Here is an 18981-nt window from a genome sequence, read left to right on the forward strand (position 1 = left end):
CTAGTCTCTTTTTCATCTGTCCCCTGCTTCCCCTCTTCCTTCACCAGGGTGATCACTACTCACATGCCTAATGGGACAGTTCCCAGACTCTCTGGGGAGGGCACGATGAAACACGCAGGCCCAGTAGCCGTGGGGTCTCCAAGAGGACCCCCACCCAGAGCAAGTGCTCTTCCAGCCAGTCCCTACAGGATGAAGCCCAGTGTGTGAGTGGAAAGGGTCAGAGGAGAGACAGCTCCAGGCAGAAGGGCCAGCGAATGCAAGGCATCTGCCAAAACCTGGGAGGTTTGAGAATGAAGGAGGGGAGTAGGGGCAGGGCCCAGTGAAAGGTGAGCAGGGGAGGCAGGCTGGGGTCAGATCACACAAGGTCAGGGTCTTACCTTCAGGGCAGCAAGAAGCAGCCCCTGGAAGGTGTCCATGTCATCTCAGGGCCTGGCTGAGGCTCAGGACCCAGGCTAGTGGCTTCTGTGGAGATCGTAGACAGGGGCCAAGGGGGAGATACCCAGACCCCCACCCCATGCCCCCTCAGCTGGTGACTCTGCCCACCCCGGTCTGCTGAGATTCACAAGGGCTGTGGCAGGTGATGATGAGAGCTTGTGAGCTGAGTGCAGGACAGCATGGGAGCCATGACCCCAAGCTTCAGGCTGGTGGAACTCCACCCTGGGAAGGCCCCTCTCATCCCTCCGTGGTCCAGGAGGGTGAGGTGGGGCAGGGGTGCCGGCGAGGCTGCCAGAGGTTTTGTGAACACAGACAAGGGGCCCTCTCCCAGTGCTGCCCTCTCCAGGGCCTTCTGCCCGCGCCTGTTCTCACTCATGAAGCCGAACACAGCTTCACGGTGGAGGGAGGGTTTTCAGTCAGCAGTGTGAGGTCCATGCTGCCAAGTGGCAGCTGAGGCCCAGAGGGGACCACCCAGCCCTCAGCCCCTCTGGGAGTCTGGCTCCCCTGGGAGGGAGAACGGAGTCCCCATGCCTCAGCCAAGCCACAGCTCCCAGGGCGGGCCCCCGGGCCCCCGAGCAGAGGTGGGGGTGAGGGTCAGGAGGCCGGGGCTGGGCTGACCGCATCTCCGCCCGCAGACGCCCACCCACCAGAACCTCAAGGAGCTGCTGGCTGTCCGCGCAGAGCTGCAGAAGCGGGTGGAGGACCTGCAGCGGGAAGTGGCGGCGCGCGCCTCAGCCTCGTCGGAGCGGGGCTCCTCGCCATCGCACTCAGTGACACCCGTGCACACGTCAGTCTGACACTGCTGTCCCTGTGGCCCAGGCGGGGCTCCTGTGACGTTCCTCACGAAGCCCTGTGCCCGCCTCGTCTGGGTGGCGCTTCCCACCAGTGACGGATCTGTGCTTGGGGACGGCCCCCACTCTCATCAGTGCTGTTGTGCCATCAACACGTCTTTCCCTCCTGCCAGCACTTGCCCAGGGCCGCGTGGGGGACCCTTGGGCGAGTAGAATGCAGGGTTCAGGCTCAAGGTGGGACATCCTTGTAAAAACCAACCCACCCCCTTTTAAAGGCTGCATTGCCAGCCCCAGGGCCTCTTTCGGCTCTTAGCGCCAAACCCTAGGGCCTGACAATTAACTCTTGGCTGGGGAAGACAGACCATCACCATCTCCCCATGCCAGCAGTCCTGCTGCACCAGTTACCAGTGTGTACATATAAGGTATTTTTTAAAAAGAGAAACATACCTTTATTTTCCTATGTCCTTTTTTTTTTTTTTAAATGTTTAGTCACCGAAGGAGACACCTGCTTGACTGAACTGGGTGAGCATGGTCAAGCTGGGCTCATGCGAACTCTGCTGTGGTTCATTTGAATGTGGTCACCTCAGACCGTGTGTCCTGTCCTCCCCTGACTGTGGGACCTGCCTCCCGAGGCGGCCCAGGCGCCTGTCCCCTGCCCCTTGCTACTGCTGACAGCTGACTGTCAAGGCGGGTCTTCTCTCACCTGTTACCTGCTGTCTGAAGTAATAGTTCTCGTTTCATCAAGATCCCTTCAAACTCAGTTTATTCTTGTCACTGCATTTTGGTACTTTAAAGCCACCACGGCACTGTGACTTTGGATGCCAAAAGCAGAGCGCTCACCTCCCTCAGTTTCCTGGTCTCAGGGCCTTTTCCTGCCCATCTCACAGCTTCTGTCTCTGGGCTCCAGGACTCATGAGTCTGAGCAGGCATTCACTGACCATCAGACGCTCCATCCACTAGCACTAGAGCTCTGAACTGCTCTGGGTGGCGAGTCAGAGTCTTGCACATTTGCACTCTGCCCTCCTCCTCCTTGTGCCCAGCACTGCGCCCATGCCTGCCAGCCCCCAAGACCTCATCCCCCCGGAGGAATTAAGCTTGCCTTTGAGTGGAGGAGAGCTCACCGGGTGAGACCTGAGTGCAACTTCATGGTAGTATCTGGTTGGTTTCAAATTACTGGATGCTACCCAAAGCCCTTTGGTCAACTAATATTGACCTTAGTTTTGAAAACATTCTTAAACGTTTTTTTACACTTAAATACTTAAGAGAATAGATGTTTTTCAACTTGGAACCTTCTGATTCTTATAGAAAATTATCTGGTATCTGTAAGGTATCATATTTATTCTATGTAATTTGATAACCTAAAAAAAATTCTCCATTTTTACCATCTGGGGGATTTGTTTCTAAACTGCATTTTAATTGATGTAACTTTTGATTCCTGCTTCCAGAATAGCTAAAAGCTTATTTATGAATGGGTATGCTGGATTATTCATTGATATGTGGATTTCTTACAAACAGCGACCCATTTTTTTTCCTTGGAAATATCTATACATAATCCCCCCGCTACCCTAAGACCACTAACCTTGTTGTGGACTGGATGATGTTTTTGTGAACCAGAGAAGTCAAGGTCAGCTATCCTGCCGCAGGGATTGCACCTGCAGGGAGCTGCCCCACTCCACCCCTCCCCCTTCCACGTGCTGGGCCCTAGGAGGACCCCTAGAAGCTCCCATTTGGTTTCAAAGCAGCACAATAGAGCATTTCCTTTGTGTCTTCCTAGCACAGAACTGTTTCTAAAACAACTTGAAGTATAGTTTTGTTATGTAAGCAATTCTTTCTCGGTTTTATTTAAGTGTACTAGAATGTAAAACCTTTATGGTTCAGGTTTTTAAAGACTGGTACAGTATGATATTTGCCTCATCTGATGCACTGTATTTCAATCTGTAATTAAAATAATGTTTGCTCCGTGGTCTCATTTTTTGTTGTCTTTATTTTTGGTAATTTTTCCCTTGTGGAAAATTAGTAAACATTCATGTCCAAGTCTTTGCAACCCCATGGACTATAGCGCACCAGGCTCCTCTGTCCATGGGGATTCTCCAGGCAAGAACATGGGAGGGAGTTGCCATTCCCTTCTCCATTGGATCTTCTCGAGCCAGAGATCAAACCTGGGTCTCCTGCATTGACAGGCAGATTCTTTACCATCTGAGCCACCAGGAAAGTCCATTTTACTTACACAAAAATTTATTATGTGTCAAACACAGTCAATACATGTAAAGTACTCTTACATGATTTAATTCATTTTCTAAGTGGTAAATGCAATTCATCCTAAGACTTGAGTGTGTTGGCTGAAATAGGTAACTACTCTAAAATCGGCAACACCTTAAGAAAACACTCAAGATGTGAGGACAGGGCTGGAACCCCGAGAGGCGGGTGTGGCCCTTAGGAGGCCTGGCCAGCTTTCCAGGCCATGAGTCCTAGACCTTAAATGGGACAGACTTCTGGGGAACCACAGGGTCCCCACCCAGAGTCTCCAGAGGGAGTGCTGGCCTTTATGGGAGCTATAAAGGCCTGGATGAAACCATGCTGGCCCCTGCATATAAGGCCCCTTCTTCTAAGGCCTGATGTCCCTGTCCTTCTCCACGCAGGTGTGGGGGCCCCAGCAGCGACACAGCAGCAAGGCTGGGAGGGCCACAACTTCTGCACGGGAGAGTCACATGGGGGTTTGGGTTAGAGGACTTGGTGCTATTTTACTACAAGGTTGGTACGGCACAAAATACCATCACACTGTGAGACCCTCCCAGCGGCCCCCATATCTTCCTCATGGAGTGACAAGGGCAGCTCCACCTCCAGACCACTCTGCCTGCACACCCTGGCCCCTTCCACTTTCTATGGCTCAATCACATGTCACCCGAGTGGACCCTGGCTTTCTTTGGAGAAGACAATGCTGTGGGCTCAGGAGTCGTGAGTCGGGGGCCTGCCTCTGTGCCTCCCTACCCCCATGACATCTCCAGGCCTCAGCTCCCCGTCATGCAGGAGACCACCCCAGGACGGCTGACACTAAGCTGCTCAGCATGAAGGGAAGTGCCAGAACCCTGACCCTCTCAAGAAAGGCCTTTGGGTCCATAATAATGAATTAGGAAAACAAGCATCACTTAACAAAGGGCGTGCCTTCACACCGGCAGAACCAGGGATTGGTTAGGTTCCACTTTGTTTAATGCAAACACGAGAGAGCTTACAGTTCATACTCAAACACAAGCACAGAAAAAGTATAGGAGATCCTGCCATCAGTCTCCACCGCTTCTTTCTCAAGAGAACTGGGACTAACCCCCAAGCAGCCAAGGCAGTGGGCCTGGTGCCACTCTCTGGGTGACACTTAGGGTGCCCTGCCTCCATCCTTCAGGAGCTCAGAGTTGTTATAAACACTGAGTCCCCCATCTCACCCCCAGTTAAGCTGATAGCAATTAGATATGGTCAGCTGGCCATTCTAGCATACTTGCTACCTCCGTTACCACCTGGGATGGACCCAAGCCAGTCAATACAGCTTCCAGGTGGACATGGCTATGAGAGCCCCAAGAATCAGCAAGCATCAGTGCCCTGTCCCAGGCCCCAGGATGGAAGCTCTGCAAATGGATGGCTGAGTGACTTTCAACACCCCAGTCACCAGCGCAGAGCTGGGTGCTGGGCTCCAGGCTCAATGCAGAGGGCACTGAGACAGACAAGGAAGGGCATGGTGGGTCTCTCTTAACGCAAGTCAGTGGTACCGAGCAAATGGATCCACAGAGCGCTGACTCTTATCACTGACAGGATTTCAGGGTCTTCACCAGATGTGCCTTGCTGCAGAGCCAAGGTGCCCCACTGGGGGCACTGCGCCCAGCCATGCTGAGGATGCCACAGGCCACATGGCTCCCTTCCTAGTCACCACTGTGACTTCTCTATAAACGTCCAAACTTCCCGGTGGCCAGGAGAGCCTCTTACCATGCACAAGTGCTGCCTTGTGTCTTTCTCTGAAATGCCTGCAAACGGTGGTGAGCGGTCCTCCTAACTTGATGAGTGCTGCCCTGATCCCTCCCAACTCCAGGGCCCCAATGTCACCCTCTTTAGGTGACAGCAGGCTACCAATGCAAAAGTCCTTCAGAGTGGCCTCCAGCCCAGCACCTGACCGGTGCTGGGGATATCAGTCCACGAGGACAGGCGGGGGAGGTGCTGGAGACGGGCTGAGCTCACCAGCACTGCCTCCACGGCTCACTTCCTGCTGTCTTCTCAATGCTCCTCACCCCTGGCCACACACAATCTGGCCTGCCTGGCATGAGCCTCCAGACACAGGTGACGCGGGGCCCATGACATGCTCTCCATAACATGAACACACGAGGGAGGCACACGCGGTCTGACCTGCAGGGTCTGTTCTGATGTCAACTGTCTCCCTAAGAAGTCAGAGTTGTCTTGTCCTAGCCTGGTAGATGTAAAAGAGCCGACATACAGCCGTCCTGTAGCATGTGAAGCAGACTCACATGAGGCTTCCAGAAGCACTTTCTAACACTGCAAACTCATCCATAGATGGGGGGCTCTAGACTTTCGCTCAGCCCCTGACAGCAGCGCCCAGTGGGGATCAGGATCACACGTGGCCCAGACAAAAAGTTCCAGGAAGACAGCCTGGCTCCAGCCCACCGCAGACAGAACCCTCCAGTCTGGGTGCCCCCAAGCCCCCAAGCAATCTCCATCACAGGCAGGCCAGCAGATGACCAGAGTGTGCCCAGGTCACATGAGTGCCCACACCAAGACCATGCCCCTTCCCCTCCTCCCACAGACATCTCCAGGCAGACAGTGGGCATGTTTCAGGCTCTGACGCTCATTCTGTCATGTGTAGCTCCTGCTACCAAAATAAGAACACACATGGGAGTGGGGTGGGGAACCCTCCGCGGCCCAAGTATAAAACGCAATGCTGCAGCATAAGTGATTCCTGAAGCTAATCACGTCAGACTGGAGACCACATCCATGCCCTGGCATCATAGGGGAATTGGGCCCGAGAGCCACAGCTTCCTACACATACATCCAGGAGATTGCTCCACATCCAGGCGGGGATACTGTGACATGCAAGTTTGCACTTAAGTAAATGAAAAGTCAGGGAGCCCAGCAGCGTAAGGGCTGGATGGAAAGAGGGATGGAAATAAACCCCCCCGGGTGTGGCGTGTGTGCCCGCACTGTCTCCTGGTGCTCCCCAGTGCACTCCTCGTCGCCAGGTCCCTGCCCACAGCCTTTCCAGAAACCCACCAGGCAAGTCAGTGCAGTGTGGAGGGGACCACAGGGCCCTGGGTTCACAATCCTGCCCATCCTCTGGCCCTCCCTCTGCTCAGTCCCCCCTCCCCAGCTTGATAAGGCCTGCGGGCAGGGTAGCCTAGGGAGGCATCGACCCTGGGCACTCGAGGTTGGCCCTGGCTTTTGGCGGGGCCAGCCTCGGATTTGGGCAGCAAGCCTCTTGGGGGTCCCAGTGGCAGGGTGGGCACATGAGCCAGACTCACAAACACCCAGAGCTACGTCTGGGAAACTGAGGACAAGAAGCCAATGACATCGAAGGAGCGGTGTGGCAGCCGTGGGTCCAGATGAAACAAGGAGCTGGGGCTCCGGCGGTGGCCCCGTGTGCCCACAGCCTGCCTGGCGGAGTGGGGCCTTGCATCCTCGGCTCCTCAGATCCGGGGCGGTTCAGGGGGCGGCGGCTCCGTGGACTGCGTCTGCAGGGCCGAGTATTTCACTAGGGACATGAGATGCCCATCAGGAGGGAGTCACATGAAGACAGACACAACCACATCCTTCCCTGGGCACAGAAACCTGGCTCCCAGCCTGTCTGTCCTGGACGATTGGCCTCTGGCAGCTGCTGTGCTCCCAGAGAGAAGGAAGGAGTGGAGGGACCCGGTGACCACCTGGCCCTCCATTTCCTCACCTGTAAACTGGGAATATGCAGGAGACCTAGGTTCGATTCCTGGGTCAGGAAGATCTCCTGGAGAAGGGAATAGCTACCCACTCCAGTATTCTTGCCTGGAGAAACCCATGGACAGAGGAGCCTGGCAGGCTACAGTCCATGGGGTCACAAGAGTCAGACATGACTTAGTGACTAAACCACCACCCACCCAAACTGGGAATGGTTCTATTGGAGCAACTGGGACGAGTTTCTTTTTTTTTTGCAAGATCTTAGTTCCCTGACCAAGGATTGAACTTAGGCCCTCAGCAGTGAAAGCACAGAGTCCTAACCACTGGACAGCTGGGAAACTCCGAAGGGAGGAATCTTTAAAATAATTTTTTTTATGTTCTTTACTGAATCTATTCCAATATTTCTTCTGTTTTATATTCTTTTTATTGGCCTTGAGGCACAAGAGATCTTAGTTCCCCGACCAGGGATCGAACCTGCACCCTTTCCATTGGAAGTACAGAGTCTCAACCACTGGACCCCCAGGGAAGTCCCTGGGAGGAGTATTTTAAATAAAGCATGTAACACAGCACCTGGTACATGGCGATACTCACATGATGGTAGCCAAGAGTTTAAAAGAACAACTACAGTCACTGCTACTGTGGAATCTGTGTTCCCATGTTTGAAATTCTGGGCTATTGCATCCAGACAGTGCAGCGCTGCCACAGACCATTCTAGGCCACCACATGGAGCCCTGCCCATCACATCCCCGGGGGCGCCCCTCTGCCCACAAGACAGCCACCTTGGCACCCATCCCAGGACAGGCACACCCCAGCTCCTGTCTTTCACGCCCACCCTGACCTGCAAGCCCCCAGGCCTTGGGTGATGGAAAGCGGCCTGCCCCCTTCTCCACAAAGCCTTTCCTGACTGCCTTGCTGGCATTCTGGGGCCACAGGTTGCATCTGCCTTGAGTGGTTGGCCACCCTGGGCCAGAAGCCTGATGCCACACAGCTTGTCATGGCTGGCGCTTCCATACCCAGGAGTGCTTGATGAACACAGAACAGGGTCGGGGAGGGCAGGGACTCCCATTATGGGGTCTGTGTTTTTTACAAGTTCTGTCTTGCCTTTGGCAGTTTTCAAATGGAAAGGGCCTGGGACTCCATCTAGAGATTCCCCACAAGCTTCTGTGGGCACTTGGCTGGGAGTGTGTGTGTTTTCACTCACAGGGTGCCCCTCAGTGTGCAGACGGCCCTGACTGCGGTCCCGGCGTGCCCAGTGTCAGGAGGCTGGAGTCTGGCAGGGGAGAGCAGAGTGCTGGGCCCCTGACTTCTGCAGCCCATCTTTCTGGCTGGAAGTTTTAGGAATGCAGACCTCTGAGGCCCTGCTTTCCCAGCACAGCTCTGCTCGGTGCTGGCCCCACCATTAGGAGGCCTTCAGCAACTGAAAGTGACTAGGAAGTCCTCACCTTGGGGCTCCTCACATACGACGGCCTCCAGGTTCTCCCCCTTCACGTAGTCCGCATTGAGACCCTCTGCAAAAGGCCAAGGGTGGAGTTTATGATTGACACAGAAGCAAAGGGTCCCTGGCTATGATGGACAGACAACTCCTGACCAAGCCCTCCATTATGGTGCAAAAGCCCAAGCCCCTTAATGAACCCAGACTCCCAAACCCTGGACTACCCAAATGTGCTGCCCTGCCCAGGGGTTCTCAGCTGGACGGGCTCCTGCAGACAGTGGGAAGAAGTCTGTCCCTGCTGCAGTGTGGAGGGCCAGGACCCACTGACAGCTGCTCCAGTCTAGTCAGTTTGGGGGCTTTCTCCTCACTTAATGTCCAAACACAGTTTGGGGACTCTATGAAGCTGAGTACACCCCACGTCTCCTTCTGCTGCTGCTGCTTGGGGAGACTCAAGAGTCCATGTCTTAATTCCAGAAACCTCATCAGAGCCCTGGCCCTGTGGGAAAATCGGACCATGGTTCTCACAAACCCACTGAGCAGGAGCCAGTGCGAGTCACTCCACCATCCTGGGCTGCACTCAGGTTCCTGCCTGCCCTGGGCATTGCTGGGCTCAAGATGGACACCGGGCAGGCCCAGGAAAGATGGATGTGTGGCTAGTTAGCAGGTGTGGTCAGCGCTCACTTGGGCCAGCAAGGCTGATGGATGAGCAGGCACACGGAGGGGCACCCTGGGCCTCCCGACTGTGTGCTCAGATGCCAAGCTGGCATGCGCCACACTGTCTTCTGCCCACGGGCAGCACTCTGGTTGCTCCTCAGGGATGACTGCCGGTGGGCATCTGAGTCCTAGAGAGGGCCTCCACCCCAACCCCAGCACCTCTGAGACACAGCCACGCCCAAATGCCCACATGTATCAGGGAAAAGTAAAGATGGTTGTGAGTGCCAGGGAATGGGATGGGGTGGAGCGAGGCGAGGAGACAAGAGCAGCATGAAGGGGAGGGAGGAGTTGGGTGGGTGATGAAGGGCAGACACCAAAGCAGAAGGGGACAATGAGTTAAGTCAGAGCACGTTGTTACCTTGACCTTCTGCTGCATCTGAAGGCAAGACACAAAACTTAGGACCCTGGAGCAAAAACTCAGCCCCTGGCAACAAGCCAGGTGGGCTTTCCACGCAACACGCTGACCCTTGGCTCTGGAGGGCAGAGACAGGGGAAACAGAGGGTCCCCAAGGCCAGGACCTGTTTGGTGGCAGGAGAGACTGCAAGGCCCCGAGCACCATGGCAGGGTCAGGCCCTCCTAGCAGTCGTGTGCTGTCCCCCGGGGCATCCCCGTGCACCGAGTGCAGAGTGGCTTCTGCTTGGCCTTCCCCGACTTACTTCCCTGTGTGAGTGGCTGAGGCTTAACAGAAAGGGTGGGGATGGAAGATGCTGAGTCCTGGCTTCTCAGGGGATTGACCCCCCTCCACACACACACATCCACAGGGCTCCTCCTGATGCTACCCAAACACAGAGGCCACGGACACTTCGGTGGATGAAACACACACACAGGCACCCACGGGTGCCGACAGTTCAGAGTGATGGGATGGGGCGGTGACACAGAAAACAGCAAGCCCCCATCCCGCGCCATGGGCTGCACAGTGGGTCAGCAGAGGGCGCTGCGGCAGCAGGCAAGACAGACATCCTCCCACAGGCTGGAGGGCAGGAAGGCAGCCCGGGAGGGTGTCCCAGGCCCAAAGGATGAAAGCTGCTAGGCCAAGAGAGGGCATGTCGGACAGGGTGCTGGAGAGAGCAGTGCATCCTCAGGGAAGTCAGTGCAGCTGTGCAGAAGGGCTTCTGGGGACACGGACCACAGGCGGGGAGCACAAGGGACATGGATGGAACCATACCATGAAGGGCTTTGAACGTTAAGCTCAGGGGCTGGGTCACAGGCACACGGGAGGTCCAGGGGGAGCAGTCTCTGCACACTTGAAACAGGTGTTTCGCAGGCTGTTCAGAGCAGAGAGAAGTGGCAGGGAGCTCAGGGCAGGCGGCGAGGGAGGGGAGCTGATGGAACTGCCCAGATGTAGGACAAGAAGACTTGGCAATGGAGCAGAGCACAAGCCCCAGGAACGGGGACCCCTCTGATGTCACATCGGGGAGACAGAAGGACCCAGGAGGGCTGGAGGGATTCATAAGGGGAGGCCATGGACACAGGAGCAGATGCAACTTCCAGCTTTGGAAGAAGATGTTGCTAGCACAGGGGACAGACACAGAAGCAAGAGGGGGCCTTTTCAGATGTGGAGGACGCTCTGAACTCGGTTTCCTTCAAAGGAAACTGGGGCTGATGATGGCACTCGCAGGAGAGTGTGGTTTCAGCCATGACAAAGATATCACTGACAGACTGGGAAAGGACTGGAGGGCCAGCCCTCAGACCGAGTTGGGGGCTGGGAGAGGCCCACAGGTTCCATGAGCTTCCTGGGAGCCCCCGTCAGCCCTCCAAGCATGCTGGCTTCCCTGGGCCGGGCCCCCCAGCACGTGGCCCAGCAACACCCTAACCCCTAGAGCCCCCTCTGCCGAGAGAGGTCACATCCACGTCCTGCCACCTCAGTATCACAGGTTTATTGTTCCCCAAGTGCTGTACAATTCACTGGTTTCTGTGTACCAAAGCCTTCATATTCTCAAATTTTATTGGGTTTTGACTGCTAATCCAACTGGTGGAAACCTTGCACCTCTTTGTTTCAGGAAACAAGTGGGAAAATAATGTACTTTCACCTGAGTGCCTCTGCAGAGACAGACACAATCTAGACATCTATTCGGTTTGGAAATCAACCTCTCTCATCCTCCCTGTTCCTACCTACTGGCACTCTTTCCTTCTGGATTTATCACTTTCCATGTGCACTGAGTTCCTTCAACAGTCTCCTCAGCCGCTGTCTCATCTACAAACTGAAGGTACCTGCCATGATGCCCCGTCGGGAGGTGGTGGTGCTTGGGGCAGTGATCCGGGCCCAGCAGGGTCAGGCACTGGCGAGCGTGGGAAGCCATTCTTACTCTGACTGCAGGCCCAGATTTTACTTCTCTTATCCAACATGCAATTTCAAGTCTCCAAGCCACCCTGTGGCCCCGAGCCATCTGGCCCAACTCTGCTGTGGGCATGTCTTTGATTAACCATGGATCGTGCTCATCTCACTGTTATAGTTACAGTACTGAACTGGGGTGAATGGTGGCCCCCAAAGCCTCTGTCCATGTCCTCATCCCTGGAACCTGTGGATGTGACCTTATTTGGGAAAAGGGTCTTTGCAGATGTGACCAAGTTAAGGATCTCAAGATGAGATCACCCTGGATTTAGGGTGGGGCCCACAGCCAATGACGAGACAGAAGATGACAGTCACAGAGACTGGAGTGATGCGGCCATAAGCCAAGGGATGCTTGGGGTTGCCAAAAGCTGGGAGAGGAAGAAAGGATCCTCCCCTACAGCCTTCAGCCGGAACCAGTGCTGCTGCCACCTTGATCTTGAACTTCTGACCTCCAGACCATGAGACAATAGGTTTGTTGTTTTAAGCTGCTTGTTTGCTTTCGAGCTGGGACAAGTGATAGCTCTAAGGCCAACCCCACCAGCAGTTCTGTACTCCTTCTGACTGTTCACACCACTCTACACAACCAAGCTCTGGAGCTATAGCAGGGCAGCCATGAACAGCTGTGCAGGTTGTGCACTGAGACACGTGCTGTCCCTGGGGTACTCCTGTGCACAGCCTGCGGAGCTGTATGCCGTGGCCCCGGTCACAGACATTGTGTAAGAGTAGAAGCACCAAACGTCATGGCCAGATGGAAAATCAGGCTGGAGACATCGGCAACAGCTACAAGCAAAGCATTCTAGGACCCAAGTCCATTTCCTGGGAAGCTCAGCTCCAGGGTAGAATTAAGGGCAGAGGCCCAGAGCAAGGGCAGGGAAAACTTCACAGGGGATGGTCCTGAGCCGCAGGAAAGAGGAAAACTATGGCTGAGTCAGGTTCCCTTACTTGTACTAAAGATTTCCCATCTTCAACCAGAGACACACTCTGCACACAGCAATACATCAATGCCGTGCTTGTAAAACAACTGAGTGTGGTCTCGTTCGCCCTCAATGGCTTCCCTGTGTGGATCCCTTAACACAGGGCACCTGTAGGTGGGCTTCTGACACAGAGTCCATCCATAACTATTCCATTCACACACCATGGACAGACTCACCACTACAACCCAGGAAGCCACCAATATGACAAAACTCTTCCTATTGCTTCATGTTCCTTTCAAACAATTCAGGATTCCATTTATTTTAAGATTCTGTGGCTCACAGGGGAAGAGCAGGGGCACCCGGGCAGCAGCCAGTGGCTCCTTGGGATCTGAGAGGGAGGGAAGGGTCGCCAGGGTGAGGAGTGGGCTGGCAGGCCCAACAGTGCTGCCTGCTGGGACTCAGAGGTCTGAGGGACATCTGCCTTCTGTCGCCAAAGGCCCCACGTCCCCTTGGGCAAGAGCCGAAGCCACATGGAAATCCAGAGGCTCTTTCCTGTTCTAGGAGAAGCCCGGTGGTCACCCTTGGAAGACCGAGTTTATTGGGCCCACCCCAATCCTCTCTTCCAGGCTGGTTTATACTTCAGTTAAGCCTAGGTCTGTCTCCGAGGGCTTAAAAAAGTGCAGCCCCACCTCCACCTCACCCCGGGGAAGTCTGCTGAATCTCAGCTTGCTCAGAGTGCTGCCCTCTCCTCCTCCAAAGCCCTGGCCCTCTGTTTATCTTCTGCTGTGGGAGGGCGTGGCCGCAGGTGGGTCCACTTACGCTGTATGCTGAAGCAGAACTTCTTCTGCTGGTAGGAGATGTAACTGGATACAGCACCGATCAGCGCCATGGCCAGAGCGCTGGCCACGCCGGCGATGGTGCCAGTCTCTGCCGACATTCCTGGGCAGAGGTGGGAGGGAGGCACGGAGAGACACGGCCGTCAAAGGAAGGTCAGGAAGGCCGCCCGGAGACCCAAGAGGCCAGCAGTACCCCCCTGTGGTTTCCACAGAAACCTCAGGATTCCCAACTCACCAGAGTCATCAGAGTTGTCCCCGCCACCATACTGGCCACCACCTGCATAAAGGACAAAAGCAGTCAGTGTCCGCTGTGGCCACCAGCTCAGGGTCGGGAGTGACAGCCCCTTCCTGACTCACTGGGACCCCTCTTCATCTCTGCCCCAGGGGGCTTCGCCCTGACTACAGCAAGACCTGCTTCCTTATGCCTGCCACCTGCCCAAGCCGAGGGGGATCTTTTTATTTTTGAAACGACAGTGACCGTGCACTGAGAACATGTAGCATCCTGGCTCTTTACATGCAGCACTGCCATACACGGGGGCAGGTGCCCCCTGCAACCGTCCACAACACCCCACAGAGTGAAGGTGCGCAGGTGAGGGATCTGCCAGCAGGTGGCAGAGCTGAGCTCACGGCGGGCAAGCCTGACTCTACATGCGACACTGTGGGTCCTGTGCACCTAGTGCCTCCTATAACATACATTTACTGTTCATCTAATTACAGAACCACAGTTATGTAAAAGTTTGTTTTAAAAAAGGATGAAAGACTAGTATAAAAACAATTCATCATCCTACTACTCAAAGAGATTTATGGTTAATATTTCAATTTCCTTTCCTCTTGTGCTTAGTTAGCCCTTGTACATGCTTTTCTTCAAATTCAGATGCTTCTACTCAGGTAACTTAGGTACACAGGATTAAGTGATAATCAAGAGCTTTTTAAGGCCATCTACTTCTAGCTTGGCATATAGTGTGAGTTGTTTGTGGAACACAAAGCAATGCAAGATGACAATCCCTCATCTAGGATTTTGAAATTCAAAAAGCTCTAAAATATCACAGAGATGGAAAACAGATTAGTGGTTGACAGGGGTTAGGGAGGGTGAAGAGGGAGGCAGTTGGCTGTGATCAAAAAAGAAAAACAGGAAGGGCCTCTGCAGTGACAGCACTGTTCTCTGGATTGTCGCACAGGCTTAAACGCGGTCGAATTTCAGAGAACAACACACACCAGCACACACAGCCCAAACAGCAGCTCCCTGCCAAGCAAGCGATACCATTTAGGACATTTAATTAGCCCTGAGCACTCTTTCCCGGGCACCCTCTTCATCTAAGGACACAAGCTCATTAATGAATGAAGACTGTACTCCCAGAGCCCAGGGTTCTTGGGGGAAACCGCTCTCAGATGCCGGAGGCAATGACCTTTGACATTTCCTTCACCAATCAAAGACTCTGGGTGGGGGGCTGTAGGTTCACCAATTGTAACAAATGTACCCCCTGTTTGGGATGTTGCTAATGGAGAGACTGTGGGTGTATGGGGGGTATGGGAACTCTGTACAATGTTCAGTTTTGCTGTGAAACTGCTCTAAAAAATAAAGTCTATTTTTAAAAATAAGAGTCTTGAGGGAGAAAATGAGATATGCTATGTTCCCACCTGGGGCTGAATCCTGGAGCTAAATGTGTTTTATAGACATCCCTGATTGGATACGAATGAGTATTTACAAAACAAGAAGCACTAGCATTTTCAAAAACACTATGGCTGCTGTTGGAGAAAGCAGACCAGAGAGCAGGACATGAGTCACCCTGTATGTTAACAAGTCAGCAATGAGGTCACCTGTGAGGGCTTGGAGTTTGGCTGCACTGGCCCATCACTGCTCCCTCCTGCTGTACTCAAGGTGGCCATCATCAAGGGTAGCAGGGAGCCCCTACACGGATGTCCTCTGCTGACGTGTTCACATCACTAGATTTCCAGGTGAAAAGTGAAAGTGAAGTCGCTCAGTTGTGTCCAACTCTTTGCAACCCAGTGGACTGTAGCCTACCAGGCTCCTCCATCCATGGGATTCTCCAGGCAAGAATACTGGAGTGGGTTGCCATTTCCTTCTCCAGGGGATCTTCCCAGCCCAGGGATCAAACCCAGGTCTCCTGCATTGCAGGCAGACACTTTACCCTCTGAGCCACCAGGGAAGCCCAGGAATGAGCAACTCTACCCACTCTTTCTTTCACCTCGAACTGGAATGAAGCTGAGTGTTCCCTAGTCTCTCTTTCCTTATTAATTCTTGATCGTAAGAATCCACAACAACTTGTACCTCATGATCTGTATGGCCATGAGCTATGAGGGTGTTACTTGAAAAGAAAACTGGAGGCCCCCTGCCGAACCTGCCTAGAGGGGCATGCAGAGGGAATACGGGGCTTCCCTTGGCTGTCAAAGAGATGCAAACGCTCAATTCTGTAGTCTAGGAATTCCTATCTGACCACCAGTTATTGGACAAAGGTGTTCTTCTAAGAAGATGACAAACAAATGGTATTCCTTTCTCAAAAAAAAAAAAAAAAAAAAAAACACATGATCATGTGATCACATCCTGTGGGTAACCCATTGCTCAGATGGGCACATGGGCTGAGATACTGTGAGGGTAAAGAACAATTGGAAAACAAAACCGCAGTCATTCTAGATCCTTCCACCACTTCCAGTTCCATGAATCTGAAGTGAACTTGGCTGCAAAGGTTTGCCATTGAAGTTAGCCAAGCCAATGTCATGGTTTTGATCCCTGTTTGACTACTGAGCTCTGTTTACTTCCTCTGAGCACAGGCTGAATCCACTTCCTTTACAAAAGGCATACCATGCAAAAAATGCTATTGGGACAACTGATGACCCACTGGCATAACAGATTTATCCAAACCAACACCACCCATGGAAATAAGTTTCCAATAAATATAAAATAGATGAAGCAATAGAAGCACTAGAAGAAAATGTGCAACAACATTTATATTGTCTCGGGGTAGGGAATGACTTTCTAAACCTGGCCCTCAAGCTAGGAGCCTGAAACAGAAAAGATCATATCAAAAGTCAAAACTTCACTATTAAAAGCATAAGAAACAAAAGGGGAAAATGGCTAAACTTCAAAAACAACAAGCTTTGTGCTTCATAACATATCATCAAGAAAGGGAAAGACAATCCACGGAATGGAAGAAAACAATGGTAAATTCTATATCTGATAAGGGATGAATATTGAGAATAAAGAAATTCTACAACTCAGTAAAAAGGCAAAGAATTCTGTTTTAAAATAGACAAAGAAAATGAAGACATTTCTCCAGACAGATATTCAAATGGCCAATAAACACATGAAAAGATGCTCAGCACCATTAGCTACCAGGGAAATGCAATCAAACCCACGGTGAGATAGCACTTCACACACATTAGATGGCTAGAATCCAGAAAAGGTAAATAAGTGTTAGTAAGGATGTGAAGAAAATGGATCTTTCATATAGTACTGACGGGAATGTAATATGGTACAGCTGCTGTGGAAAACAGGTTGGTGGTTCCTCCCAAAGGTAAACACAAAGAGTTACCGTGAGGCTGGACAATTCCACTTCTAGATGTGTATACCCAAGAGAATTGAAAACACATGACCACACAAAAACTGGTATGCTGATTTCATCATAGCATTAGTTGTAAAAGTAAAAAAGCAGAAACAATATAAAGGTTCATCAATTGATGAATGGGTAAATAACATGTTTTCAGAAAGTATAAAAAGGGATTAATAATCCCTAACATAAAGAAGCCCATACACATAAATGAGTAGAAAATGGGGCAACAGGCATGAACAGGCAATTCACATAATATAGTAAGAGTGTCTAATAAGACAGAGGTGAAATGTTTCATGTCTTGGATTCAAAGAAATGGAAAATTTAAAGAGGACAAAATTTTGTACAGGATTTCCCTGGTGGCTCAGACCTTAAAGCGTCTGCCTACAATGCGGGAGATCAGGGTTCAATTCCTAGGTCAGGAAGATCTCCTGGAGAAGGAAATGTCAACGCACTCCAGTATTCTTGCCTGGAAAATCTCATGGATGGAGGAGCCTGGTAGGCTACAGTCCACGGGGTTGCAAAGAGTCAGATATGACTCAGCTATTTCACTTCATTAATTTGCAAAGATGACAAAATTAGCATATCCAATAAAGGTGAGTATGTGACCAAACAGGAAACTGTTTACTTCCTAGTGGTGGAAATGGCAGCTGGTATAATTGTCATGGAAAACTATTTTGCAGTACACTCAAAGGGTTGCATGTTTAAAAATTTACACCTCCTGTGACCCAGCAGTTCAAGTTCTAGGAATTTATCTGACACACAATTATGGTTGTGTGCTTTTGGTGATGAGGATGTTCATCACATCACTGTGTATACTAGTAAAAAGCTGCAGGAAAAACCCCTTATGCACAAATATAGGTCCTCATTAAAAAAAAGTCACAGCAAAACAGATTATGCAGTGGTTGACATGATATTTTACAGGACTCCTTAATGACAGAAAAACATATTCAGGGTATTACTGAATTAAAACAAAAAAAGCTGGTTTTAAAAAGGTTAATACATGTGTTCCCCATCCCGAACCCCCCTCCCTCCTCCCTCCCCATTCCATCCCTCTGGGTCGTCCCAGTGCACCAGCCCCGTATACCTGTGGCGGATTCATTTTGATATTTGGCAAAACTAATACAGTTATGTAAAGTCTAAAAATAAAATAAAATTAAAAAAAAATAAAAATAAAAATAAAAAAAAAATAAAAAGGTTAATACACACTAGTAAAGTAATGCTCAAAATTCTCCAAGCCAGGCTTCAGCAATACATGAACCGTGAACTTCCAGATGTTCAAGCTGGTTTTACAAAAGGCAGAGGAACCAGAGATCAAACTGCCAACATCTGCTGGCAAAAAGCATCGAAAAGGCAAGCAAGTTCCAGAAAAACATCTATTTCTGCTTTACTGACTATGCCAAAGCCTTTGACTGTGTGGATCACAATAAACTGTGGAAAATCCTGAAAGAGATGGGAATAGCAGACCACCTGACCTGCCTCTTGAGAAACCTGCATGCAGGTCAGGAAGCAACAGTTTGAACTGGACATGGAACAACAGGCTGGTTCCAAATAGGGAAAGGAGTACGTCAAGGCTGTATATTGTCACCCTGCTTGTTTAACTTATATGCAGAGTACATCATGAGAAACGCTGGGCTGGAAGAAGCACAAGCTGAATCAAGATTGCCGGGAGAAATATCAATAACCTCAGATATGCAGATGACACCACCCTTATGGCAGAAAGTGAAGAGGAACTCAAAAGCCTCTTGATGAAAGTGAAAGTGGAGAGTGAAAAAGTTGGCTTAAAGCTCAACATTCAGAAAACGAAGATCATGGCATCTGGTCCCATCACTTCATGGGAAATAGATGGGGAAACAGTGTCAGACTTTATTTTGGGGGGCTCCAAAATCACTGCAGATGGTGATTGCAGCCATGAAATTAAAAGACGCTTACTCCTTGGAAGGAAAGTTATGACCAACCTGGATAGCATATTCAAAAGTAGAGACATTACTTTGCCAACAAAGGTCTGTCTAGTCAAGGCTATGGTTTTTCCGGTGGTCATGTA

General features: G+C 51.6%; 3 protein-coding genes across 8 annotated transcripts in view; 2 read left to right on the forward strand and 1 right to left on the reverse strand.

Annotated features, from left to right (window-relative positions):
- MTMR1 (myotubularin related protein 1) overlaps positions 1–3190 on the forward strand; it is a 61612-nt gene extending 58422 nt beyond the window's left edge. For all 4 annotated transcript variants that reach the window (XM_055563448.1, XM_055563450.1, XM_055563449.1 and 1 more), the window contains one exon: positions 1071–3190. In XM_055563448.1, coding sequence (XP_055419423.1) covers positions 1071–1232 — 162 coding nt within the window. In that variant the 3' untranslated portion in view covers positions 1233–3190. The remainder of the gene's footprint in view (positions 1–1070) is intronic.
- The window catches only part of HMGB3 (high mobility group box 3), a 262945-nt gene that overhangs the window by 77409 nt on the left and 166555 nt on the right, over positions 1–18981 (forward strand). The gene's annotated exons all lie outside the window — the stretch shown is intronic.
- Positions 3368–18981, reverse strand: part of CD99L2 (CD99 molecule like 2) — a 119464-nt gene continuing 103850 nt past the window's right edge. The window contains exons 6-9 of one of the 3 annotated variants that reach the window (XM_055563469.1): positions 13607–13648; positions 13355–13474; positions 8585–8650; positions 3368–6966 (exon numbers count right to left, since the gene is read on the reverse strand). In XM_055563469.1, the coding sequence (XP_055419444.1) occupies positions 6902–6966; positions 8585–8650; positions 13355–13474; positions 13607–13648 (293 nt within the window). In that variant the 3' untranslated portion in view covers positions 3368–6901. The other 2 variants (XM_055563471.1, XM_055563470.1) reach the window with 2 other exon arrangements.

The sequence above is a fragment of the Bubalus kerabau genome, chromosome X (assembly GCF_029407905.1).
Source record: "Bubalus kerabau isolate K-KA32 ecotype Philippines breed swamp buffalo chromosome X, PCC_UOA_SB_1v2, whole genome shotgun sequence".
Taxonomy (NCBI): domain Eukaryota; kingdom Metazoa; phylum Chordata; class Mammalia; order Artiodactyla; family Bovidae; genus Bubalus; species Bubalus kerabau.